The following is a 27,031-nucleotide window of genomic DNA, read 5'->3' as shown; positions in this document are numbered from 1 at the left end:
ATGGGTTTGTATAACACCTCCTTGATAGTCAAAACAAGGTCTATGGGTTTGTACAACACTTCCTTGATAGCCAAAACAAATGGGTTTGTACAACACCTCCTCGATAGTTAAAACAAATCACTAAATCTTAATCGATAGTATAATGCCTCCTTAATGGGTTTGAGAAACACCTCCTCCATAGTTGAAACAAATTATTAAATCCTAATTAAATCTTAATCAATAGTATAATGCCTCCTTAATGGGTTTGAGAAACACCTCCTCCATAGTTGAAACAAATTATTAAATCCTAATTATGCAAAGAAAAATGTGCTACAAGTTACCGATTGAATTTTAAGGTAGCATTGATTTTCGCTTTTGCATCACGGACTAAGAACATGTTTGGGTCCCATGTCTTATTACAAAGCACTCTTTTCCTCAAAGCATTTAACCCTTGTGTGATTTTTTCTTCTTTAGTAGATGACATGATAACCCATGTAACTTAGGACCTTAGGGGAGAGGGTGTGTGTGTGGGGGGCCCATGACCCCATTCCTATGCTGCCAATCCAAACACGAATGTTGTGTAGAGAGCACGCACAAACACTCTTGTCCATTTAGCAAACTAGATGCGATGTGGAATTACTCATTAGACAAAACATTGAGTCCGATAGATATGATCCCAATGTTTCCATATTCACTAAAAACCTTATGCTTACTTTGAATGCCAAGAATAAATGATGTTTCGAAGTGCCGTTCAAACTCTTGGTAGAAGGAGACACTATCAACCTTTTGCTCACATCATACATGTGCACATCGAGCATCATTATCGTGTACCAAATTCTTTGTAATATTTGTGATATCACAAAGAAAAGGAAATCTCTTAGTATCTTGCCTATTGTGGATGTTCTTTTCTTCTAAATTTATTAAACTTAAACTTATAACCATGGTGCAAAGTCCACTGTAAATGACCCCACATTTTTGAAAAGTGGATTAAAGAATGTTGGCAACATTAGGGATTGGTAAAGTTGCTTCGCAGCGAGTTACCAAAGGCAATTGTGCATCAGTGTCCCCTTTTGTTTGTGAGCTCTCTATTGTTTTGGGGTTGTTGAGATTTGAGGGATTTGCCCCACATGCACATGCATATCCGTGGGCCATACACAAACCAATAGCTTCTAACACAAGCAAGATGGCACACTCTCAAACCACACATCAAATTTAATAATCTTACCTTGCACTAGGATAGGATGTCCATCTTTAAGGACACTACTGATTGTGGGGTTTCAAAGTGGGTATGTTGTCCCCAAGTCCTCCATGTGCAACCATGTAATATAGGCAAGGCGAGAGATTTTTTGTTGCAATCGCCCATTCTACTCCACACTCCACTTCAACAAGGAAGCACTAAATTGGGGCCAAGATCTTGAAGGGGGGGCTCCAAGAGATCTTGCATGTTTTAGGGACCTACTAATGGCACTAGGCATATGTATCATTAGTCAAACCAAACATACAACAATCAATATCTAAATTATTCTTGGTTTTATGAGTATCAGAAGAGCCAAGGTGACTTATTCCACGTTGAATTTGAGGATTGCTTTTGGTTGAGTTTTAAATCAATTGTCAATTACATGACAATATATATTATATATATATATTGAGGGGTGTTGCTATGCCTCTTTTGCATGCTTGGGTGAAATTCTTCGTCTTTGCACGACTGGATCAGTCACGTTTCTTTGCCTTTGATCTTGATTGTGCAGAACACAACAAACGCCGACACAATCCGATATTAAAGATTTCTCGCGGGCGGTAATTGGGCCTCCTAACACGCAGAAATCTTTGCCCGTGCTGGCGATGGTTAGATTACAGAAGTGGATTAGTGGTTAATCCAATTCGTTAAGAAGGGTAATTGGGCACTCAGACATCGGATTCGGTAGTACTAGAGATGGCAGAAGCTTCTAGAGGCGATGGTGCTGCTTCTTCTTCTTCCTTCATGTACATGTCCTCTGACAATGTCAAAGGGCTTATTCTAGCCCTCTCTTCAAGCCTCTTCATTGGCGCCAGTTTCATCGTCAAGAAAAAGGGACTCAAGAAAGCTGGCTCCTCCAATCTCAGGGCAGGTGACTCCTAAAAACCCTAATCTTTGCATGTTTAATGCAGTTTTCTCATTTATCCCTGTGTAGATTACTGCATACGTTAGTTGATCTTGATCTTGATCTTGGCCTCACTATTTGTACAATCAGTAAAGAGATCAAGCTTTTTGACTACCTAATTCTGTTGACTCATCGTAACATTGGCCCACCATGACCCCCATTTTTATCAGGGGTCAAACGGAGACAGATCTCCTTGTGTTATGGGGGACTGCTTCTTGACTGAGACACAAGACACAAGTAGTCGCAGGATTGCCATGTAGGATAGGGATAGCATGGCTTCTATTTCAAAAAACGTAGGCCTAGATGTGTATAGATTGGGCCCCATCACTTCAAGGAATAACACATAGCATATGCAGACATGATGGTATCCCATAACATCCATCATTCTCGTAGAGTGCTCAGTTGCATTACCTTTTGCATCTGAGAGTCTCTCCGGGCAGTGACACATCTGTTGGATGGGATATTGAGTAGACCAACAACTTGGCCTTCATTAACAACTTCTCAATAGCGACATGGACTTGACACAATACATTTCATAATTCATTATGGTAGAAGAAGCAGAGTGGTGTACAGGGGGGATCACATCTGGGCTTTGGCATGGCAGCTGTCACTCATCTCACCAGTTCACATTGGCTAGATCTGAGGGGGCATATTGCCAAGAAGCAGGGTGTGGAGCTCACATCCACCTTGACCTCCTTTATATAGAGATTTGATGGTAAGTTGCATTCTGGTCGGCCATGCATTTTCAGGTCATAAAACATCGTCAATAACTACCATAAAACATGTTCATATTGTGCCAAACTTGTGTCCCAACCATGGGTCCATGTCCTAGGCCTCCGGGCACCTATTGGTCTGTCAAAACTGCCCAAATCAGATCATATTCTGCCCCTAATCTTGCCTGAGAGGCAGCTGCAAGGAAGATCCATGTCAATGTGCATCCAGGTTAAAGGCATGCACATGACATTGGGGCTGAATCAAATTTGTTGCTCTTAGGGTTGGCTATTTAGCATGGTTCACCTGCTCTATAGAACCTGACGGCCTTCCTTGGCTGGCTATTCTTTGTAAAAAGGGGAGACATATGAGTGCATTCCCTTTGCATTATTTCACGAAAGGCCTAGTTCTCCTCAATCTGAGCACACTGCCCACATGTGTGCCTGCTCCTACTTGTGCCTGTTCCTACTTGGATTGTTTTGTACAAGCGGGGATTGGCTGAAATCAGGACCGACTTGGGCACACACTTTCTGCCATGGTCTTCCTCAGGCCATCGGCTGTCTGCTTGCTCTTTCTCTTACAAGACAAGTGGGGGAGCCTCATCCCACATACACATAGACCATCTGCTACCTCTGCTCTTTTGTTCTCCACCCCACTCTCTCATAAGTCCGGGCATGCTGCATTCTCCACTGCTTTCACAGCCCCCTTTTGCCCATTTAGCAATAGGGTTAGCAACATGGGCTCCTTTCCTTAACTCTTCTATGGCATTTATCTGAGTAACAAATGCATATGAGAAACTATGGTTGGCATGCACGAACCCACGACCAAATGTAAATAGGCACTGAGTTTGCAATGCCCGAATTTCTTGGCAGCAAGTAGCGAATTAAGTACCTCCAGACGCCAGTTCTTGAGCGTTTCTTAGTGGGACAGCCGATTCATAGAAGTAACCTTTTTGTATGCATGTAGATAGGTTTGCATAGCATCTACTTCTATTAGTGTTCTCATCCCAGATTGCATTAAGGGATGCGTTCAAGGTTTGGAACAACTGTTTGCATTAGATCTATAGGCATTAGGGTTCACTGCATAGGTCTTGCATATAGCAATAGTTTGTACGGAAGATTTTGGACAATGCATATTCATTATGGATTGAACCTTAAGCTTTGTAAAATTTGGGGAAAAGCATGTCAAGAACAAAAGGGTGGCCAAGAAAAGCATGCAAGAAATTAACACAAAAAGCCAGCACAAATATATATATATATATATATATATATATATATATATATATATATATATATATATATATATATATATATGTATGTATGTATGTATGTATGTATGTATGTGAAATTGTTTTTGTCTGCACGCAGGGCAATCATCATGGCCACTTCACCTGAAGAGCGCCTTGCGGAGTTCATACAGTGTATGGAAGGCCGTATTGCCTCGTCATCACTACTGTACAGCTGAGAGCATCTGTCCGTGCTGCTAGGCCGCTGGAGATTGTCGATTTGCAAGTTTGCCTACACCCTGTTGCCGATTGCTGTCCGTACACTGTGCTACAGTCCGCACCCTTCTATATGGCCTGTTTTGCTGATTGGAGGTCATGGTAATCTTATGCTTGCTGTTGGTGGTAGCCATGCCTTGTACTGCTACCTTCTACTCTCCATTCAATGTGTACCACTTGTACCCCTTGTACTCTCTGCTTGTACATGTTTTATCATCTGTACTTGGAGTACATGCTGTCCAAGGGTGTCGTACCAGATGGTTATACCAGATTGTTCTACTTGATTCGTACTGGCTGGCTGTACTTGCTGTGCTGCCTCATTCCCATAGCAACCGTACCTGTTTGTGCTGCTGACATGGGGATTGCATATGAATGTACTTGTGGGTGCTTTTGTGGTTCCTGGGTGGATGACATCTTGGCCGTTCCCTTGGGGCTGGTTCCTATGCCTTGCTGTTAATTTTTGGCTTGAGGCCAGGTGGCCTTATTCATGCCATGCGCCAGGTGGAGTTTATGGATATCCTTTTGGCTGCCATCTCTTGGCCGCCGTCCAAACCTCGACAGGTTCTCATGAGAGATTTGGAGATTGAAGACATTCTTCTATGCTTTTATGATTTCATGAGCTCATGGGAATTCATGGGCATGTGATATCTTCTGGGACTTTGTACTTGTATTCTAGATAAGTTGGCTTGTTCTATGTGTGGGAACAAGATAGGCCCCTAAAGCTGGTAACTGACAAATAATGTTACGACCCTGTGTTTTTCCCTCTGGACAACAAGCAGGTGGGCATGGGCACGGGCACAGGCACAGGACGCACAGTGTGGACAGGCATCAGCTGAATGTGAAAAGGAAACCCATGTTAGTGGCCAGCCCAAGTGTGAAAGGAGACAAAAGAGATTTTAAGTTTATAAGGTTTAGTAACCTTTGAAGGCTTTAAAAAAAATCTTATTATTTTTGAGGCATGCGTTTTTGCTAAAGTTGCTTTTGGCATTTTTGAGAAAGCAGAATCACATCTTTATAAAGGGTGGCGAGCTGTAGAGGAAGGGGGCCGTGTGGAGGTCGTCGGATGGCTTACGCTGGGTGCTGCCACTGCCAGGAGCTGCCACTGCCGCCGCCACCAAGAGTTGCCGCCGCCGCCAAGAGCTGCTGCCGCCGCCAGAAACTGCTACTGCTGTTGGGTGTTGCTGCCGCCAGGTGCAACCACGTTGCGCAACGTGGTTGCGGTTCCTGCCGTTGCTGCTGGGTACTGCTGCCACCTCCGTCGGGTGCTGCTGCACTTGCGCGCACGGACTACTGCTGGCGGGCAGTGCCGCCGCCGCCGCCACTGCTGCCACCTCCGTCGGGTGCTGCTGCACTTGTGCGCACGGACTACTGCTGGCGGGCAGTGCCGCCGCCAAGTGCTGCTGCTGCCGCCGCCACAGGGTGATGCTGCTATTGGTGCCAGATGGATTGCTGCCAGCGCATGGATATCAGGAGTGCTATATGCATGGGCTGCCAGCATCCAGTGACCAGATAGGTGGACAGCCAGGCTAGCTATCAGTTAGGTGGACAGTTAGTTGGGCAGTCAAATGGACGCCAGGTGTGGGAAAGCGGTGCAAAGGATGGGCACACAACAATGAATTTGACCAGGTACTAGTGGTCGTGGAGCAGGTTTCATGCATGTGTGGAAGCAGCCAGGCAAGCGAACTTTGGTATCATGGATTGCAGGCCTTGTTTACGAGATTAGGATACAGGATCAGGCTATATATGCACAGGAAGTTGTTCTTGGAAGAGATGTGTTGTTGCTCTTCAACTTGGACTTATGTGTATTCAGGGATGGCTTGACACGTCCTCTATCTTTCTCTCTCTAGGTTTTTGGCACCGTGATTGGATGGTGTATCTGTGGGTTTCTTATGGAAACAGGACATGGATCCTTCGAGAGGAGACAGGACTTTGGTATCGGGGATACAGGCCTATGGTTTATGGATACATATCTATGGTTTATCAGATACAGGTCTTTGGTTTCGTGAGGAAAGCATGTCTTTGGATTCATGTGAACAGGTTCTCGTTTTCTCAAGGTTACACGTAGGCTGTGACTATAGGAAGGACATATGGTTTGATACAGCCCTACTGCGGTCTGGGAAAGGGTTCGTGAGATCCATAGTTGAGATGGAGAAGACCTTTTCAAGCAGGGAGGTGTCGTACAGGTGTGCCTTCTCTATGGAATGCTTTGCTGTAGTAACAAGAGTTCTTATTTGGAAAGTTTTGGGTAAAAAGCCAAAAGGGATCCTATTGGTAAAGGATTCGACGAGTTGTACTTTGTACTCCTTTTTGATCAAGTAAAGAAATACCGCAAGGGGCGCCACTGCGTTTTGGGGCCAATCGGTGTCCTTGTACTATTTGCAGGAGCATTCTAGCTTCCCTGTTTGTTTTCCTTTTCCAGGTTCTCATGGGTGATGAAGTATTTTGTGTGAGAGTTTGTTCCACCGCCCGTCAGATTTCTGAAGGCCGGTTTCATGGTTCCATCACCGGGATATCGTCGACTTTCTCAAGGAGGCGAGTCTGTGGTTGCTTTGGTTGAGACAATCGCCAACTTTCCGAAGGGGCCAAGGCGAGCTCATGGTTGTCTCATGAGAGTCACATCAAAAGCTTCAACATGTGGAAAGTGAAAAGGAAGTGCAGGAGACAGTGCAGGATTGTAAGTCTTTGCCTATATGAGGTGAAGAGCAAAAGCTAAAGATGAAGCTCAGGAGAAAAGACACCAAGGACAGGAAGTAGTCAGCCAGGAACAAGAAGCAGTTGAAGCGTTATGGTGCAAGAGATAGGTTGAAGGCTATGGCTTTTGACACTTTGTCACCAATGATATCTTCACAAAGACTTCATGGGTTCGGAAGCAGCTTCTTTCTATGTTTAGTAGTGGTGATCTACTATGCTTCATTGGGACTTGTGCTTACCACTTGGGTGGAGTGCAAGCAGGTTATGGGTGCCTGTGGATGTATCAGATGAGGCTCAGATGGAAGCAGAGGAACTTGATGAGGTTCTTATTCCCGAGCAGATACTGGCACACACACAAGGAAAGAAAGGTACAAGGTGAAGTTTCCCATCGCTATCCTGTGAAGTTCAAGAACTATTCACCGATGGATGCGAAGTGGATGGAGGAGGGTGACTTAGTAGATTCACCTCAGGTATTGCAGCTTTGTCTTGACGCCTTTAGAGTTGGAGCCGACTCTTGCTACTGTTCATTCAGGTTCAGCAGAGCTAGGGTCTAGAGCATTGCCTGATGCTCGAGAGGGGGGTAGCACCTCCGCTCCCTTGTTATTACAGATAGGCTCAGTTTTCATCTAGAAGTTGCTTGGTGACATCTTTGTATTCACTTGAAGGTACTGGAGGCTGACAATACATCTGCTTATGGGACTTCTACGATATTGTGTACTAGTCACATGAGATGGTAAAGTTGGGTATGGTTCACAGTCGGCCGCACCATGAACTATAACTACAACTATGGATGGTTTTTGCCTTTGGAACTAAGGTATGATTGAGGAAGATTGGGACATTGATCTTTGTCATATTGTTCTGGCTGTTCTTGACCACTGGATTGGTCAATTGGATATTGAGATGATGCTATTTGTGGAGTTGGTCTCCTTTGGAATGGCATGGTTTGGTTGAGCTCAAAGTCTACAGCAACCTGAGCTTGGGTAATACTCTGGATTGTGTGGTGTGATGTATGTATATTGGTATGATACATCAGGTACTTTACTATGTTCATGGTGTACCACTAGTTGTGACTCTTGCGGGATGGCCATGTGTAGAGTGTGTAAAGCATCAAGATGGACATATGTGGGAAGTACTTAGTGGATGTATAGTTTAGATGCATTGAATGCTTTCATATGCTCATGTTGTACCATCAGTCGTGGGTCCTGCGGGATATACATGGGTGTAAGGCTTGCTAGCAAAGTACAGTGACACGTGGCAAGTACGGACTGGTACAGTGCAGTTTTTCAGGTCTGTACAGTCAGATACAACACTGAGGTGGTTCCTTTCAAGCAAGAAAAAAGCAATCTAGACTGACGACTTCGCCTGTGAGCTCCGCCTCTCCCCCCCCCCCCCCCCCCCCCCGCTGTTTCTCACCGTCGCGCCCCCCTCTCCCCCCCGCCAGTCCCCCGCTTTCTCCTCCGTCCTCTCCCCGCCTCCTTCATTGCGCCCGTCCTCGCCATCTCTCCCCCGCCTTCTGCCTCGCATCCTCCCCCGCCATCACTCCCCCGCCTCCTTCCTCGTGTCCTCCCCCGCCTTCTTTCCCCCCCGCCTTCTCCTCCTCCGCCTCCTTCCACGCTGCCTTCCCCGCCATCCCCCCCCCCCCCCCCCGCTTGCTTCCTTCCCCCGACATCTCTTCCCCCGCCTCTCTACTCCCCTCGCCTCCTTCTCCTCCGCCTCTCTTCTCTCCCCCGCCACCTCTCCCCCCTCCGCCTTCTCCTCCGCTGCGCGTCTCTTCCCCTCCGCCTTCTCTCTCTCCTCTCCTTCCGTCTCGCCCCTCCCCCCACCGCTAGCTCCCCCCCGCCTCAGCTCCCCCCTCCCCCCCCTCGCCGCCCCGCCCCCGCTATCCTGTAGCCCTCTGCCTCTCCTTTTCCTCGCAGGGCTGTGTCCCTCCCGTTGGTGACCCCGGTTTCTGGCCTTTTCCCTCTGGAGGACTCCATGGAAGCCGCTCCGACTACCCCTGCCGATTCCGGTCTCCGTCTGGAGTTCACAGCTGAAGATCTTCAGTTGTTTGTTTCCACAGTATCCGCTCTTGAGGCCTCCTCCTTGGTCTGCAAGATAGTGGGTAGCCGTCCGATATGCGGAGAGAGCTTCGCGACCTTCTGCAAGGCAGCCTTGTTGGCGTGCCCGCCAAGATCGTCAGCGTAGATTTTTTGGGACGTGGCTACTACCAGGTGGATTTCGAGTCCCCCCAGGCAGCTCAGATGGTGCTGGCTCGGAGCCCCATTGCCCTCCGCTCATCCCGGGCGTTCTTGGCGCGATGGACTCATGGTTTCGACCCCGCTTCTGACCCGCTAGCAGGCGCGACAAGTTTCCCCTCACTATCTGCTTTCCTGGACTCCGTAGGGAGTACTTGCCCCTCTTGTCATCCATTGGCAAGGCGTTCGGGCAGGTGGTGGAGACGCCTCAGACAGCGGCTTCAGTGACTGCTCGGGCAGCAGGACTCCCGGCCATTCGTGTTGTGGTTCCGTCACCAGAGTCCCTCCCGAAGACGATCCTCCTCCCTTGTCTTTCTGGAGGACATCTGATACACCGCGAGGAGACCATTCATGGGCCGGAGCTCGTTGCCTGGGAGGAACTAGTGCTGCAGGTGAGAGGCCAGGATCCGTGGACTCTCCCGGAGTTTGGCAGGTTGCAGGGGAGTCTATCTTTCTCGCGCTCGGATAGACGGGCCACATGAGTTAACCTTTCCCGCATCGACAGGTTTTACATTGATGAGTGGGCTTGTGATAGAGGTGGCACTGTGGGCATACTTGCAGGCTCCTCGTTTTCAGACCACTTTCCAGTGCTTCTCCAGATCGAGGACCCTACGAGAGGAGAGCGGGGGCCAGAGCGTCCGGATTCCAGATTGTCTCATAGAGGAGCCCGAGATTGCGATCAGAGTTGAGCAGGTCTGGCAGGAGCTGCAGTTCAGGAGAGGTTCGGCAGCCAGCGATCTTGCCAGTGGCTTGCAGGAGTTCAGTCGGATGCTCAGACAGGCTGTCTTCAGAGAGCAGGAGAGGAGCCTATGGAGGAGTCTAGCGTCCCTCCAGAGACTCCAGGAGAGGGATCCTACGAGCCCTTGGATCTCAGAGCAGATGGAGTCAGCTCGCACTGAGATCAGATCCATCGAGGAGAGGAGGGTGGAGTTCCGATTCCATGCTCGGGCTTCTTTTTGGACATAGGCTGGAGACAGAGTGACTCGAGATTTCTTTGAGGCGACAGGGCCTCGCTTCAGACGAGAGGGTCTCAGGCGTCTTCGGCAGGCTGATGGCCAGGTTGTGGTGGATCCCCCCAGGGTTCGGGCGATAGCCACAGATTTTTACAGGGATCTTCTCTCTGCTGAGCCAGCAGATGACAGGGTGAGAGAGGCTCGGGAGGCAGTCTGGAGCTTCACGAGACCGGTTGTGCCGGCCCATTTGCAGCACTCCCTTCTCTCCCCCTTCTCGGATACGGAACTGGAGGAGGCTCTTCAGGCATTACCTCGGGGCAAATGCCCAGGAGAGGACGGTCTCTCAGTGGCTTTCTTCCAGAGGTACTGGGGCCTCTTACATAGGGGCTTCAGATTGGCATTCCAGGAGATTATGGAGTCGGGAGTCATGCCGGACAGCATGGCAGAGGGGTTGATTCACTTGATCCCCAAAGAGGGAGGAGACAGACTGGAGATTAGACAGTGGAGACCGATCACCTTGCTAGGCACGGCCTACAAGGTCCTAGCTAAGGCGATCAGCAGGCGGCTTCAGCCTCACCTTCCGGACATCATCCACTCCACGCAGACAGGCTTCATCCAGGATAGGAGCATTGTGGATAACATTTTCTCTTTCTGGGAGGCTACGGCTTTGGCTAGATTTCGGCAGGAGGATCTGGCAGTGCTCCTTCTCGACTTCGAGAAGGCATATGATCGGGTGGACTGGGCCTTCTTGGAAGGCACTATGGAGAGGATGGGCTTCCCCCCTCAGTGGATCCGTGGGGTCTTTGCACTCTACACATCGGCTCATAGCCAGGTGCTGATACAGGGCGTGCGCGGAGAGAGGTTCCAGCTCTCGTGCTCGGTGCGGCAGGGGTGCCCCTTGGCGCCCTTTCTTTTTCTTTTTGTGGCGGAGGCCATGAGCACTTTTTTGACGGCACAGGATACAGGTTTGCGGGGCCTCCAGCTTCCCATCCGCACCTCGGAGGAGCTCCTAGACTCGGAGTTTGCGGATGACACTGCTGTCTATCTTCAGGGAGGTGAGGAGAACCTCCGCCGCTTCGCCTCAGCCATGGACAGGTTTTGCAGAGCTTCGGGCGCTTTGATCAAGTGGCACAAGTCGTGTGGGTTGTGGTCAGTTCTATGCCCCCCCCCCCCCCCCCCCCCCCCCCCCCCCCCCCCCCCCCGACTTGGAGGCCAGTTGATGGTTTTCAGTGGCTGCCCCCCGGCACTACAGTGCGTTATTTGGGATGCTATGTGGGCATTGACATATCTCCGGAGCAGCAGATAGCCCCCCTTCTTCTGAGCATTCGGAAGAAGCTTCTGTATTGGAGTACCGCTCGTTTATCTCTGGCTGGCCGAGTAGTTGTGGCCAACCAGGTTCTGCTTGCTACCATGTGGTACATCACTTCTTGCTGGGCCTTCTCTCGGGCGTGCATTAGCCAGGTGCAGAGGCCGGTGGTGACGGGTGGCCCGCCAGGGGCCAAGGTGGCATGGGCTGTGATCACTCAGCCGAGGGAGAGAGGCGGCCTGGGCATTGTTGATCCTATTTGCCAAAGCCGAGCTTTGCTTGGCAAGTTGGTAGTTCGTGGCCTCCTGCCAGGCGCTGAGCCGTGGAAGGAGTTTCTTGTTTCCAGGATGCTCAGCCGCACTCCTCCTCTTAGCGGCCCCTGGACCCCCAGCATCAGGTGGATCTTTACAGAGCAGCGATCCAGAGGAGTGGGCCTGGGCTTCGAGGAGCGTTTTGCAGCTAGCCTTCTGAGGGCCTGGGCGCATCTGAGGCCGTCACTCTTCCAGACTCCCCCGGGCATCCATGAGGAGCGCCTGAGGCAGCCATTGATCTGGAACCCCTCGATTCGACTTCCCAGTGGCCATATGGTTGGATCGCGGTCTCACGTGTCGTGGGGCCCGTTGAGCTCCGGCCCAGCCCAGTCCCTAGACGACTGGATATGTTTTCAGCAGCTGCCTCTAGAGGCTCAGGAGAGGAGACTTAGTGGGATGAGGGGCAGAGAGTTGATGCGACAGGACATTGAGGTGGCCATCCCCGGGAGTGGCGGACCCCAGTACAGGACCCTCTACCTCCACAGTGGATGGGTGTCTTTACTTGGCATGAGAATCCTTCTAGCGGTCTGCGGCACAGCGGAGAGAGTCGCCCCACTCACTTTCGAGGTGGGAGAGGGTGGCCAGCTTCAGAGGACACGACTAGATTTGGATGGGCTCCAGGGTTGTATTCTTCAGAGGGTGCGGGTGGTCGGCTTTCATCAGAGACAGTGGCATGTAGACCCCTCACCGCCTCGATAGGGGAGGACTGTTCTTGGAGATTATGGGCTTGGGACAGCAGGCCTCTTATTCGCCTTCAGTGGGATCCAGGTGAGTGGTTTTGGCGAGATCCCTACTCGGCCCCTACCAGCCCAGGCATCCCCTTTTTTCAGTACACAGCGAGGCTGGGCGGCGGATTCAGAGGCACAGGATAGCGAGCACCCCGGCGGCGGCCGAGCATTGGCGGCGACAGGGGCTCTCCCCTGCCTTTCTTAGGGACTTCTGGCAGCGCCTTTGGGCCAGCTTCCGGCCCCGGAAGGTGACGTTTTTTCTCTGGCTCATAGCGCATAGAGGACTGGCTGTGGGGGCTTGGCTAGCTTTTGGCAGACACCCAGCGTCCTGCCCTCGGTGCGGCCATGCACAGGAGTCGTAGCGGCACTGCTTATGGGATTGCCCACAGGCACAGCAGGTCTGGCAGCGCGCTCTCAGGATGGTTTTTGCAGGCTCACCAGGTGAGATGCTGGTGACGTGGGGTGCGGTGGCTTGGGCCACGGACAGCGGCCCGGCCCTTGGATATGAGGACGTCCCTGGCAGTGCGACCATCCAGGTCTCTGACAGGGCGATGGCGGTGGTTTCGACGCGAGACTTCTCTTCGGCAGCCCCTCAGGAGGGGGTCGGGCACACATGGGAGATGATCAGCAGCATGACGGCTTGGCACATATGGAGAGCCCGATGCAGGGAGGCCATTGACCGCCAGGCGACTCCACCGGCGGAGGTCATACAAGCCCTCTGGGTGGACATCATTCACACCTTGAGAGGACACTGGGGAAAACTCCAGGGCGACTCGGATCGCATGAGAGGGCGCCGCAAGGCTTTCCTCCGCACTTGGCAGCCTGGCCCTTTCCTCACCGCGAGGGGCGAGGATGTCACTTGGCACTATAGGCCTCCAGTTTGGCTTTTCTCACCTCCCACATGTACTACTAGGTAGCCCCCCCCAGAGAGCGGCCAGCCACACGGGGGTGGAGCTCAGGTGTTCACTGTGTTTTTATCCCTCCTTGCGAGGTGAGCTTTGTAGCCTTATGGCGTTTTCTCATTAACTAATAGAAGGATCGTTTTTTCCAAAAAAAAAAAAAAAGATACAACACTGAGGTGGATGCAGAGAGGAAGGTACAGATAGGTACACCGACACGTGTGAAGCAGAGTTGTTGAAACAAGTGTGCAAGTACAGACTGGTACCACTATTTCCTCCGGTGCAGATCCACGAGTTGATTTTGGTAAGCTTAGAATTTGTTCATCTATCTCTCTTTCTATTGCCTTATGTCTATTGCAGATTTGAGCTATCTGGCCCCTTGTGAGAGGAGGGGTATGGCAGATTGAAAAGGGTGGAGACAGAGATTGAACAGTGAATGTATGTTTGTGCTGGGAAGTTGAATCATGTGCATGAGATATGCCAGATGTATGCTCATGGCTGTCCTACTAAATGGTCTTGGCTGATCAGAGGGAGGCACATAGTGTTGCTTTGAGACACAGATTTGTGTGTGTGAATCCTATGTGCTAAGAGGTATTGTGGGTTGTCAGATTGGACATACAGGTGTATTCTCTTGGCTGATTTTGTTGTACTCAGCCTTCCATACTTTTGAAATTGAATAAAGAAATACCGCAAGGGGCGCCAAACTTTGGGGCCAACAGGTGTCGATTTATTTTCAGATTTGGGGCACTCTAGCTCCAATTCTTTTTGTTTTCATATCTGGACTACAAGTGGACGGGTGACTGCTAGTCTACTGCACTTTGGTTTCTACCAGAGGCCGGTTTCAAGGTTCCGTTGCCGGGACCAATCATCAACTTTCTGAAGGGGGTGAGCTCGTGGTTGCCTCGAGGAAAGTCATCGCTGAAAAATTCAGCAAGCATGTCTGATACAGAGGATGAGTACTTTTATCATGAAGAGGAAGAGCAAGAGACCTCTCCTGAGAGGAATGTATCTGAGGATATTTTTGCAGGAGAACAGGCTGCAGATGCTGAGCCTTATGAGGATGTAACACAGCCAGAGGATGTGCTTGGTAAAGAGGATGATGATGCTCGGTTCAAAGATCGCTTGGCTAGTGTTATGGACGTATTTATGCAGCTCACTCCGAGTGAGAGGTTTGCTGAATTTATGAGATCCCGTACAGAGCCCGAGAAAAAGAAGAAGAAGGTTCGTTCTAAGAACCTTCCTCAGGGTCATAGGGGTGCCATCCCACAGGATCCATCTCTTGGCCAGTTTCCGAACATGCAGCATGCTTATGGGGTAAACTCACAGAGTTCCTTCTTTGGACAGCCATCAATTCCTCAGCAGAATATGCATCCAGGTTATTTTGGTGGTGGCTCGGTGTTCCAATCTATGACTGGGGGTTATCCTCAGGGAGGCATGGGTATGCACGGGCCTTTTGGAGCTAATTTTCAGCCTGGTATGCAAGGGAATATGTATGGTGGTATGCAGTCCGGTATGCAAGGAAATATGTTTGGAAGCATGCAACCTGGAATGCAAGGAAATATGTTTGGTGGTATGCAGCCAAGTATGCATAATGGTATGTTTAGAAACATGGCTGGAATGTATGGCATGCCAGGTGTGGGAATGGGAAATGTTGACCCAATGATGGACATGAATGTTGGGGGCAGCAATCTTGCAAAGCCACTTCCATATGATAATCTAACGCCTATGGGTAAGGCGAAGGATTATAAGGAAGGGGAGCTGCAGTGAAGTTTGATACATTCAGTGGAGCCAAAGATAAACTGAAAGCACTCACCTTTTTACAGCAGTTTGATGCTGCCTTTTCTGGTGGGAATTACACAGAGTCCTCTAAGGTGAGGAAAGCTGCCACTTTTCTCAAAGGCAATGCTTTGGAGTGGTGGTCTACTCTTCTTTTGCAGGGCATAGCACCCACTACTTGGGTACAATTTAAACAGGTTTTCTCTTCCGTATGGCTCACATCTACACTTGAGGTGGATGTTATGACCGCATGGCACAAGTTGGATGCTTCAAAGTGAGAATTTGGAGGATTATAACAAGAAGTTTTGGGAAGCTTTACTCCCAGTGACTTCTTACCGTGCAGTGCCTTTGTCTGAGCAGGTAGAGAAGTATTGTTGTGGGCTTCCCAAAGAGGTACGAGATTATTGTATCAAGACAAGAGTAACGAACATGTCACAGATGATTGAAAATGCTATGACAGCTAATGCGTTACTCACTGGAGGATCATCTGGGTTTAAAGGCAGTAAGAACATGAGCAAGAAAGCTGAAAAATCTGGGCATGCTTCTCGTGATGCTAAAGGGTCTTCAGAGATGAAGTATAAGAAGTTGCCAATGCCCAAGAGAACTTCTGAGAAAAGACAGGCTTTGAGAGATGCTCGGAAATGTTTTTACTGTACAGAAGAAGGGCATATGTCATTTAATTGTCCCAAGAGAAAGTCCCAAAAGGACTCTGACAATAAAGGAGAGCCCAAGTTAAAGAAACCAAAACCTTCTGCGGGGTTAGTTCCTGATCTTGTGGAGGAACAGCCAGGTGGTGAGAAGAGAGAGTTGTGCAGGGCATGGGGCAAAGTGAGAGATCAGAATGCCTTGATATTCTTTGACACAGGTGCTAGAGCCAACTTCATTTCACCAGATTTGGCTGGCTGATTGGGGATCCGGGGCCGTTATATGAGGCTAACATGGCTTGTCCAGGGTATGCAGAACCCGTTACTCCTATCATTGGGAAGCTTCTAGGGTTATGTGGATAGCGAAGAGTTCTTCATTATGCCTTTGGATGGCTGTGATGTTTTATTGGGGATGCCATGGTGCCACAGAGTACATGCGGTGGTGGATACATATAATAGGAAAATCACTCTGACTCATAGAGGGAAAGAACATGTATTGGATGTAAAACTCAAAGGGGAATCTGTTCCTATTGTATCTGCTTCGGCAATTTCATCAGTAATAAAAAAGCATCTTTCTGCGTACTTGATTTATGTAAAGGATGCACAAGATGATGAGTCTAAGTCTAATTTGTCTATGTTAGATAAGGACAGGACTGATTTCTTATGTGGGTTCCAAGATTGTTTTTCTGAGTCATTGCCAGGAGAACTTCCTCCTGAGAGGCCAGAAGATCATGCCATTGATCTAATTCCTGGTAGTACTCCACCAAATAGACCGCCGTACCGTGTTAGTGCAGCCCAACAGGAAGAGATTATGAGTCAGGTGCAGGAGCTTTTGAATAAAGGGTTGATACAGCCTAGCTCATCACCCTTTTGCTCACCTGTACTGGGGCCGTTATCAACTTAATTTCTCTTTTTACACCTAGACCTTCTGAAACAGGCTTTCGTAAGGACTGTGGCACAGGTACTTAGCTTATCTACAATTTCACCCGTAAAACCTTGAGAAAATCTGAAAATTAACAAAAGAGAGAGAGTAGAGAGAGAAGACACCACACTAGGGGTTGAAATAGCCTTGGGTCGATCCCCCTCCTTCCTTTGAGTTATATTAGATAAAATTTCTTGGAGGAGTCTTGAGTACAAGTTCTTAGAGCTTGAGAGCTCTCGTCTCTTTACATGTCTCAACAATGAGAGAATAGCTGAATTTATAGTTCTTGCCCAAAAGCACTTGAGAAAAGCTCCTCTTTTTAGCTTTTAAAAAGCTTTTAATCTTTTGCTTTCCAAAAGCTAGTCACATCATTCCAAGCCTGTAAGATGACCTTGCCTTGCTTTCTTGCCATGTGTTATTGCCACGACTGTCACGCCACCTTTTTTTTCAAAAGATTTCTCCATTTTTTTTGGTTGCATGCGTTGCATTTTTTTTTTCGTACACACCCGGGGCCCACTCAAGTGGGTGGAGCCGATTTCCCCTTCCAACAATTAGCCAATTATCATGGTCGGGCAAGGACCACGTACCATCGGGCAAGAGCCACGAATTAGGCATCCCCCATGACAACCATGATGAGTCGAGCGCTGGAACAGCGGAGGGGTCTCGTATGGATCATCCTATCTCGGGTGATCCACCACCCGAGGAGGAGGAGTCACTTGAGTGTTCAAGGGGCAAGAGCCCGAGCAACCAAACACATCAAGCGAGCATAGGTGTCCCTTTATAACATGAGAGAGCCTAGTGGGACTTGAACTCATAACCTAGAGGTTACAAGTCACAAGCTTGACCACTACACTAACTCAGTTGGGACATATGCGTTGCGTTTTTGCATATCAACAACTTGTATTTTGATGCTTTGGTGATATCCCCGCAAACATATTAAACAATTGTCCTCAACTGTGAGGTTTTGGAAAACACAACGATGTCATCAAAGAAAGTGTGTGCATACTTCCGATGTGGTCTAAAAATCCGATCCATCATGTGGTTGAAGGTAGCTAGAGCATTTGTGAGTCCAAATGGCATCAGGAAATACTCATACAATCCAAAAGTGGTACGGAAGGCAGTCTTGTGAATATCATGTGGTTGGATCCGAATCTGACGATAGCCACTCTTCAAGTCAATCCGACTAAAGAATGCCACGCCTTCCAGCCGATTGAGTATATCATCAACCCTCGGTATGGGAAACCGATTCTTGATTGTAATGTTGGTCAAGGCTCTGTAATTCACGCACATGTAGAGTGAGCCATCCTTTTTTTGCACTAGAAGCACTGGAGAACAAAAGGGTGGAGAACTAGGCCGTATCAACCCTTTTGATAGCAAGCCTTGTACTTGTGTCATAATCTCTTCTTGCTGTATTGCACTCACTTGGTAAGGAGGTCGATTCAAGGGTGAACTCCTTGGAATAAACTCTTATCACATGATCCTCTGGTCGCTCAAGAGGCAACTCTTTTGAAATAACATCTGTGAAGCAATCCTTGTATCCCTTTAGAGAGAGTTCAAATCTTTCATTGAGTCTTCACTCTTATCCTTTACAAAGATCATATACGCAAAGACGGAAGAGTTTATTGCTTTGGAAATAGATACATGGGATACAATAGGGATGGTATCTTCCTTCTTCTTTGCTACAATAGTGATATCCTTATTCTTATGCTTAAAAGAAATAGTCCTCTCGGGAATCTGGATAATAGCACTCTTTCTATGGAACCATGGCATCCCCAAGATGACATCTGAGGTGCTTCAAAGGTGAAATATAGAAATCCTCATAGTCCACATAACCCTAGATATGAATCTTCAACTTACCAATGATAGGCGTTATTGCCACTGCATCACCATGAAAGTTGATGAAACACTTGTTTTGCATGCAAGTCTGGTCCCATATCCTCAGGTTTGATTCCCAACTATTCTGCAAGCTCTATGGAAATAAAATTATCTGTGGCTCCCATGTCAAACAACACTAAAGCATTCTTGTCGTGCACGTTGCCCCAAGAGAGGCATAGCTCTCTAGCCTCAGGTTTTGAATTGTTTCCCAATACATTGGGAATCCCACCAACCACTGGCTTAGACTTTTAGTTGCTCTCGAGGTCCCTATGGACGATCCGGACATTGGACCGTTATTTTGCCACCTCTAAAGCATTTCCCTTCTTTGTTGTAGACCTCTATTTGCTCATTGGTCAAGTTGTGCTTTCCTTTGTAGGAGTTTGGAATAGCCTTCGGCTTCATAGGCTGAAACGTATTCTTGAGTGCTCACGCTTCTCAAGTACCGAAGACTTATAATCTTCAATACTTGTCTTTTTCTTTGGTTCGTCTACCATGTAGACCTTGGCAGCAATTGAATCTGAATGCATCAAATCTTGGATGGTATCATTCGGGCATACATTCACAAAATCTCAAATGTTGTCATGCAAACCAGCCCAATACTTTCTTAACTTAGACTTCTCAAAAATCTCTTTAAAAGGAGTAATATTGAGATATGCATCCCAAAATTTCTTGTTGTAATTATCAACTGTCTCACCTGTTTCCATATGCAATCTTTCCCATGCAAGGTGCACATATGTTAGAAGTCATCTCCTGTCTAGATTTGTACACCAAGGCCTTTGTTGTGGGTGTGCCCGCCCTTATCAGGTGTTTTATCATTTTTCCTCACTCCCCGCATTTTTCCCCTATTTTTTCCCATTTTTCTGAGGCTTGGGAGGCAGCCTGGCTGGAGGATCAGTAGCTGGCCGATTGCCTGGACATCAGTCGTGGACCTTTGTGATGCTGGCCGACTGGATGTATGCAGTCGTGGGCTTGATCTGCTCTGCTGGCCGACTGTTGATGCAGTCGTGGAGGCCTCTTCAGCAGGCCGACTGCCTATCTGGGGGCATATAAATAGGCCCCCAGCCCCCATACCTTATTTGTATCATATTCAGGATCTTCTTGTGTATATCAGAGCAGAGTTACACGCCTACATCTCTCTCTCTCTTGTGCTGTTTTTTTGGCTGCGTTTTTGCTCTCGTGTTCCCAGATCTGGTCATCATCTCCGCTGCGTATTCTGACATGGTATCAGAGCCCTAGGCTCTAGATAGGTCTTGGGATTTGTGTGAGTAAGAGGGGGACTGTTTTGTGGCTGATTGGTGGACTGTTTTGGGCTGATCGGGAAGAGGAGAAGCAAGAGGAAGGCGGGCTGATTTGCTGGACAGCCACTTGCAGGTATCAGTTCTTCTTTGTTCCCACCCACCCACCCTTCCTTTTCAGAGTACATCCCCGCTATGGCAGATCTGTTTGAGATGGCCGAGAGGCATGTGAAGATCCCGACACTCCCCACGTTCCCGGTGGACCGTCAGTTGGACGGGAGCAACTACGGCATATGGAAGGTTATGATGGAATCTGTTCTGGAGTCTTACGACCTCGCTGATTTCGTCATTGTTGGGGTTCCACGGCCGGAAGTAGAGGAAGGGGAGTTACCGTCAACCCGAAAGGACCGGGAGGCTCAGACACACATGTGGGATCGTGTCAACGCCAGGGTCCGTTCGTTTATTTTCCTCAACTGCACACCACAGGTAATCAATCATGTAAAGCACATGACGCTGGCCAGAGGTATATGGTAGCATTTGGCCTCACTTTACAACAGGGTATCACCCATGAAGCGGGTTATGAGCCCTGCAAAGTCGTCGACGATGCGGGAGCATATTAACAAGCTGCCTGCTCTTCAGCAGGAAGTTCTTCAGGCTGGGAAGGAGATATCGTCAGAGGACATGGCCATAATGTTGCTGTCGCACTTGCCCTCTTCGTACTCAGCATTTTACTCCTCTTTGATTACCAGTGGCAGGCTCAGCACCATCATGTGGGAGGAGCTTGTGCCCATGGTCCTGGACCAGGAGGAACGATTCACGAACCCTCCTCAGGGTGGAGGTTCGGAGGCCTTTACTGGCCAACGGTCGAAAGGCCGTAACTCGGGCAAAGGGAAGGCTTCATCGGAGAAGTCTTCTGAGAAGAAGTCCGACGCTGACCGCGAGAAGCTGAAGGCAGAGAGGACCTGTAATGATTGTGGCGAGAAAGGCCACTATTGGAGGCAGTGTCTCAAGCGGAAGACCGAGAAGGGTGAAGACTCCTCAGCAGCAATCATGAAGACTCCGGCTTTTGTGCACCTGGAGGTGATGGACACCGATGCTTCATTTTCTTCAGGCAGGGAGGAGATTGGAGGACTCTCCGCAACGGATACTCGGGAGTGGATTCTCGATAGTGGTGCTTCCAGGCACATGACTCCTTCCCGTTCCGGTTTACAGGATCTCTGCAGGCTTTCTGGTCATATTCTTACTGGGGATACGTCCACTATCCCAGTTCACAGTGAGGGCAGGATGGAGATAGTTCCCGATGGCAGAGGGGGGAAGCATTCCTCCCAGGTGTTGTATGTTCCGGCACTTGGTTTTCATCTGTTGTCAGTGCATCAGGTTTGCAAGACTGGCGTACGGGTGGAGTTTGATGAGCATTTTGTTGCTCTCCGGGACAAAGCAACAGGCCAAGTGGTTTGGGAAGGCGGAGTGGAGAATGGAGTTTACAGGCTTTCAGCACTCTCTCTCCCAGGTCCTCAGATTCGTGATGAGTGGCAGTCTGGTAATGGCCACTCAAGTGTGGATACGCTGCAGGTGCGAGCTTTCCGAGACCAGGTGGTGGATAGCTTGCCAGTAGATGGTAGCAGTTGGTAGGAACTTTCCAGTACTGATGTTGGTAGTTCTTGTGTTCGTCAGTCAGAGGAAGCTGAACAGGTCACTTATGCTCTGATGTCTCGTCGTGTTCGGGACATAGAACCTCCAGTAGAAGAGGATGTTCTTTCCACAGGGACCTTTCGGAAAGCCAGGCAGGTGGCAGGTGCTTACTTGCAGAAGGAGGTGGTTTCTCCAGGCTTTGTGGTTCCGGATTCAGAGGGGGTGGTTGACAGGTTTCATCAGGTTTCCAGGACTTGTTTGTGCACCGTAACAGGTGTTGATCCTTGTGAGCTGTGTGATGTCTCTGTGACTCAGAAGCTGTATGGTTCATTGATCTGGTTGATGGACACCGGATTGGACGGGAGCTTCCTGATGAGCATAGTTTCCAGAAACGGCGTTTCTGGACCACCGAAACGTGGAAACGTTTCGGAAACGTTTCCAGAAACGGAAACGGCGTTTCCAAGTTTTATTTTTTCCAGGGTTTAGAAACCCGCGTGCTCTCTTTCGCTGGCATTTTGCGCCTTCTTTCCGCCGCCTGTTTGGAGCTGCTCTACCCATCTACCTTGCCCTCTACTCCTCTACCTCCACATCAGCCCTCTACCACGCCCTCTACTTGAGCAAAGATGTATTTTTCAAGCTTTTGTAATGTTTTTATTAATTATATATGTATGTATTAAACCCTAAAACCGAAACTCCGTTTCCCCGTTTCTTCCCGAAGGCCGAAACTCCGAAACTCCGTTTCCCGCCGTGCTCCGCACCCCCGTTTCCGAAACTCGTGGAAACTATGCTGATGAGGCAGTTGAGCTCATGGTTGCGGTTGAATCTTTGGGAGGCAGGATTGCGTTTCAGGTGGTTTCTGCGGCATGCGAAGGATCAGGGACTCTTGTACACAGGAGGGGGATTGTTGGATGGAGTCCGACTCCACGGTTGGAGTGACTCGGTTTGGGGAGGAGATCCAGACACGAGGAGATCTACTTATGGCCCAGGAGCAGTTTTACGGAGCAGCAGGAGGTTCCATTGCAGGTTTGGGCTTCCACTGGAGGAACCCATGGTCATCCAGAGGCACTTTGTTCATGAACAGATCGTTGCTGATGACATCTTGGTGGAGTTCTGTTCGACGGAGGACAGTACGGTGGACCTCTTCACGAAGTCGCTCTCTCAGGATTTGCTCAGGCGGCACCCCAGCTCCCAGTGGTTGGTTACACAGCCAGGAGCTGAGAGGGGGTGTTAGAAGTCATCTCCTGTCTAGATTTATACACCAAGGCCTTTGTTGTGGGTGTGCCCGCCCTTATCAGGTGTTTTATCATTTTCCCTCACTCCTCGCATTTTTCCCCTATTTTTTTCCATTTTTCTGAGGCTTGGGAGGCAGCCCTGAGGCGGCTGGAGGATCAGTAGCTGGCCGACTGCCTGGACATCAGTCGTGGACCTTTGTGATGCTGGCCGACTGGATGTATGCAGTCGTGGGCTTGATCTGCTGCTGGCCGACTGTTGATGCAGTCGTGGAGGCCTCTTCAGCAGGCCGACTGCCTATCTGGGGGCATATAAATAGGCCCCCAGCCCCCATACCTTATTTGTATCATATTCAGGATCTTCTTGTGTATATCAGAGCAGAGTTACACGCTACATCTCTCTCTCTCTTGTGCTGTTTTTCTGCCTGCGTTTTTGCTCTTGTGTTCCCAGATCTGGTCATCATCTCCGCTGCGTATTCTGACAACATCATCTTCAAACTTCTTAGGTAAAAACTGAACATGAAATTGTTTTTTGAAGTCTTTCCATTTCTTGGGAAATGTTCCCTCAACCATGAGTGCACCCCACCATGCATTGGGTGTCTCCCTAAGATATAAACTAGCCATGTGAATCTTGGATGACTCGAAATAGTGTTCGGAACCAAAAGCAATATCAAATTGGCGGATAAAAGTGAGGGCTTTGTTTGTGTAACCATAAGCTCCATCATGTGGTGTAAACTGCACTCTCCTTCCTCCTCCTTTGAAATCCTTAGCTTTGCGCTTATCTTTCTTCCCTTTCTTTCCATGCCGTGGAGAGGGTGACCTAGAAGGGGAAGAAGAAGAAGAAGAAGAAGATGAGGAAGATGGGCTTTCGGAACCTTTTCCAACCATGTCGACTTTTCCCACAATGAGAGTGGGCTGATTTGGAATGGCTCCTATTCCTTCCACGAGAAGGTGGAGGACTGGGTGATCTCTTTGATGAAGACTTTTGATTTTCAGCTGCATCCTCCTTTGTTGGTTGCTCATCCCCTTTCTTCATTTGCTCGATCTTCTTAGATAGTTGCTTAAAAATTCTCATCAAGTCAAGATCTTGGAGAATAGTGTCCAAATTGGTCATAGTTTCTTTGACCGTGTGGGTTCTTGGGTCTTCTTGGGTTTGCTTTGCACTTTTGGTAGCTTGGTCCTCTTCTTGGTGGTGAGTGCTTCACATTGCTTGAAGAAAAAGCAAAAAGCACTATGTGTAAAGATCATTATCCCTCGTAGGCGAGAGATGTAACCTTCGCTCTGATACCATTGAAACAAGCTTTCGTAAGGGGTGTGGCATAGCTACTTAGCTTATCTTCAAGAAACCAACAATTTCAAGTGTAAAACCTTGAGGAAATCTGAAAATTAACAAAAGAGAGAGTCGAGAGAGAGAAGACACGACATCAGGGGTCGAAATAGCCTTTGGCCGACCCCCCCTCCCCCTTTGAGTTATATTAGATAGTTCTTAGAGCTAGAGAGCTCTCGTCTTTTTACACGTCTCAACAATGAGAGAATAGCTGAATTTATAGTCCTTGCCTAAAAGTACTTGAGAAAAGCGCTTTAAAACTCACTCATAGTCCAAAAAGCATCTTTTTAATAATAAAAGCTCTTCTCTTTTTAGTTTTTAAAAAGCTTTTAATCTTTTGCTTTCCAAAAGCTAGTCGCATCATTCCAAGCTTGTAAGGTGACCTTGTGCTACTTTCCTGCCACGTGTTGGTGCCACATCACCATCGCCACACCACTTTTTTTTTATTTTTTTTCCTTTTTTTGGTTGCACATGTTGCGTTTTTGCATATCAACAACGTGTATTTTGATGCTTCTCCCCTTAAGATGTCCTTACTCAACCCCCAAGTTAACCTGACAACGTAACTTTTTCCTTAAGGCATTTTTTTTCCATGTTTATGATTTCTAGCTTATACATGGAACATAAGTAACATTTTTTGGTCTCATAGGGTCTTTTGAAGATGTTAGTAAAATCTCTTTCTCTCTCTCTCTCTCTCTCTCTCTCTCGATCGGGCCATCAGGGCACCAACCACAATCCTAGGGAGTCACCACTGATAGAGCTATCGTCTTATGTCGTGCTCGTCGGCCACGCCCACCAGGATCCCGACCACGGCACCATCGCCAGATCAGAGCCATTATTGCTCGGCGCCTACCTCACTTCTACGACCTCTCCATTCTAGACAGTCCCATGGCGGAGATATTTGATCTGAGGAGAGGGCAGCACTTCAACTGATCAGCATACATGGACCTACTTGATATACATTTTCTAGTATTTTCTACTCAGTATCATCTAGGAGTCTTACTTACAGTTCTTATAACTATAAGGCAGTCAGTTTATTGTACTATTCAGTTTCATTTGGTTGTTCTCTTTGATGAGACACCAACTTCAGATGTACTCTCAGTTTTGGTCTCATAGGCCATTATGGCCTCTTAGAGACGTTAATATATCATTTCATTTCATTTCTCGCACGTGTGTGCGCGTGCAAGCACGCACACATGCACACACACACACACTCAATGTAATACATGCGTATTACACACTGTATATATAATGCATGTGCACATGTCTATCAAAACTCACAGATGCACTCAACTCGCTTTGAAAAGGTGCTCAGAGAATGGTAATCCTCCCCTTTGATTCCTACTCTTGTGTTTTTGAGATTCTTCAAGGTTTTTTATTATGTGGAATCCTACTCTTGTATCCGCATTAGGACCCAAAACCTGGTGTTGATATGAGAGAGATTAAAAACACACTTAATAAAATTGGATGAATAGTCTCATTTAAGAGATCATGATACAATCGTGCTTTGAGTACTAACCCCCCAAAAGAGCGTTCAATTTTCTAGCTAGGATGAAGTTTTAACAGGTTTCCTTGTGCTTTTAGGGTGCTTTGGTAACTTGGCTATTCTTCAATTATGTTCATTCAGTTGTGTGCCCTTAGCATATATCAATTAAAAGAAATGTAATTGCAAAAGGTCCCTGTTTTGCAGTGGTGTAAGAGTTTCATCTAGTGCATGCTTCATTTAGGAGTCCTGCTTGCTTACACATGTATTTGTGACAGGACTCGGAGGATATTCTTACTTATATGAACCACTTTGGTGGGCGGGAATGACAACTAGTATGTATTTAGACCACCTCTTGTGTTCTGCTAAGTTGGTATTAGAAGGTGTTATCTTTACTCAATGAGAGGATTGAATGCCACAGTGATTGTTGGAGAGGTTGCAAACTTTGTTGCATACGCATTCGCTCCAGCTATTCTTGTCACCCCTCTTGGTGCTTTGAGCATTATTGTGAGGTACAATGCAGGCTTTGGATCAACTGCTTAATGTATGTGTTTTCATAAGTGTTGGCTTAATATGGAACCTTTGATGTTTGGCCCTGTGCAGTGCAGTGCTTGCACATATAATGCTGAAGGAGAGGTTGCATATATTTGGGATACTAGGCTGCATTCTGTGTGTGGTTGGCTCAACCTCCATTGTCCTACATGCGCCGCCAGAGCGTGAGATACTGTCGGTAACGGAAGTGTGGACACTCGCAACTGAACCTGGTGTGCTTCACATAGATATTTCATTACATATTCACAGGCTACATGTGCACACCCATACACGTGCACACATGAGCACACATGTTTTTCTCTAAGCTTTTACTTTTTAAATTTGTCTGAATGCTTGCTTACAATGTATCTTTTAAAAATTGGCAGCATTTTTGATGTATTCGGGTTCTGTGGTGGCATTGGCATTAGTCTTAGTTTTTCACTTTGTACCCCTATACGGCAACACGCATGTGATGGTATACATTGGCATTTGCTCATTGATGGGTTCTCTCTCGGTACGATGCTGCCCCTCTTGTACTTCGATTTCAATTTATTTTTTTCCAACCATTTCTTGCTCAAACTAGAGAGGTCTACTCAAGAGTTTTAAACATTTATTTGTAGTACAACAGTGGTTTACTATCCATCCTCCACACCGCGAGATTTTGTAGCATGAGCAACACCATTCCACCTCCAGGTCTAGTCTCTGTCCAAGTATACCTTTAGGTCTAGTCTCTTAAAACAACCAACTCCCCAGGATCACATGCCTTACGAAAATTGAGCAGATGCCAAGGGTGGATTGCTCTTCCTTTCTTATCTATTTGGATCTTTTAGAGTATGCTTCTACCCTGTGGGTGTCATGATTTTATACAAGGTTATCAAATCTTAACCTTAACAAACTTTGGAGGTTCCTCAATCGTGCTTGAACCC

General features: G+C 48.0%; 1 protein-coding gene across 1 annotated transcript in view; it reads left to right on the top strand.

The window, feature by feature from the left end:
• Positions 1-1,643: 1,643 nt before the first annotated feature.
• Positions 1,644-27,031, top strand: part of LOC147603620 (putative magnesium transporter NIPA4) — a 34,118-nt gene continuing 8,730 nt past the window's right edge. The window contains exons 1-5 of the mRNA XM_086795981.1: positions 1,644-2,087; positions 25,853-25,909; positions 25,996-26,086; positions 26,178-26,338; positions 26,492-26,619. Coding sequence (XP_086652107.1) covers positions 1,913-2,087; positions 25,853-25,909; positions 25,996-26,086; positions 26,178-26,338; positions 26,492-26,619 — 612 coding nt within the window. The 5' untranslated portion in view covers positions 1,644-1,912. The remainder of the gene's footprint in view (positions 2,088-25,852; positions 25,910-25,995; positions 26,087-26,177; positions 26,339-26,491; positions 26,620-27,031) is intronic.

Source organism: Cibotium barometz, chromosome 63, assembly GCF_041138505.1.
Source record: "Cibotium barometz isolate CiBa-2024 chromosome 63, ASM4113850v1, whole genome shotgun sequence".
In the NCBI taxonomy this organism is placed as follows: Eukaryota; Viridiplantae; Streptophyta; class Polypodiopsida; order Cyatheales; family Cibotiaceae; genus Cibotium; species Cibotium barometz.
The sequence above is the reverse complement of the archived record's forward strand: the minus strand, read 5'-3'. Positions and strand labels throughout refer to the sequence as shown.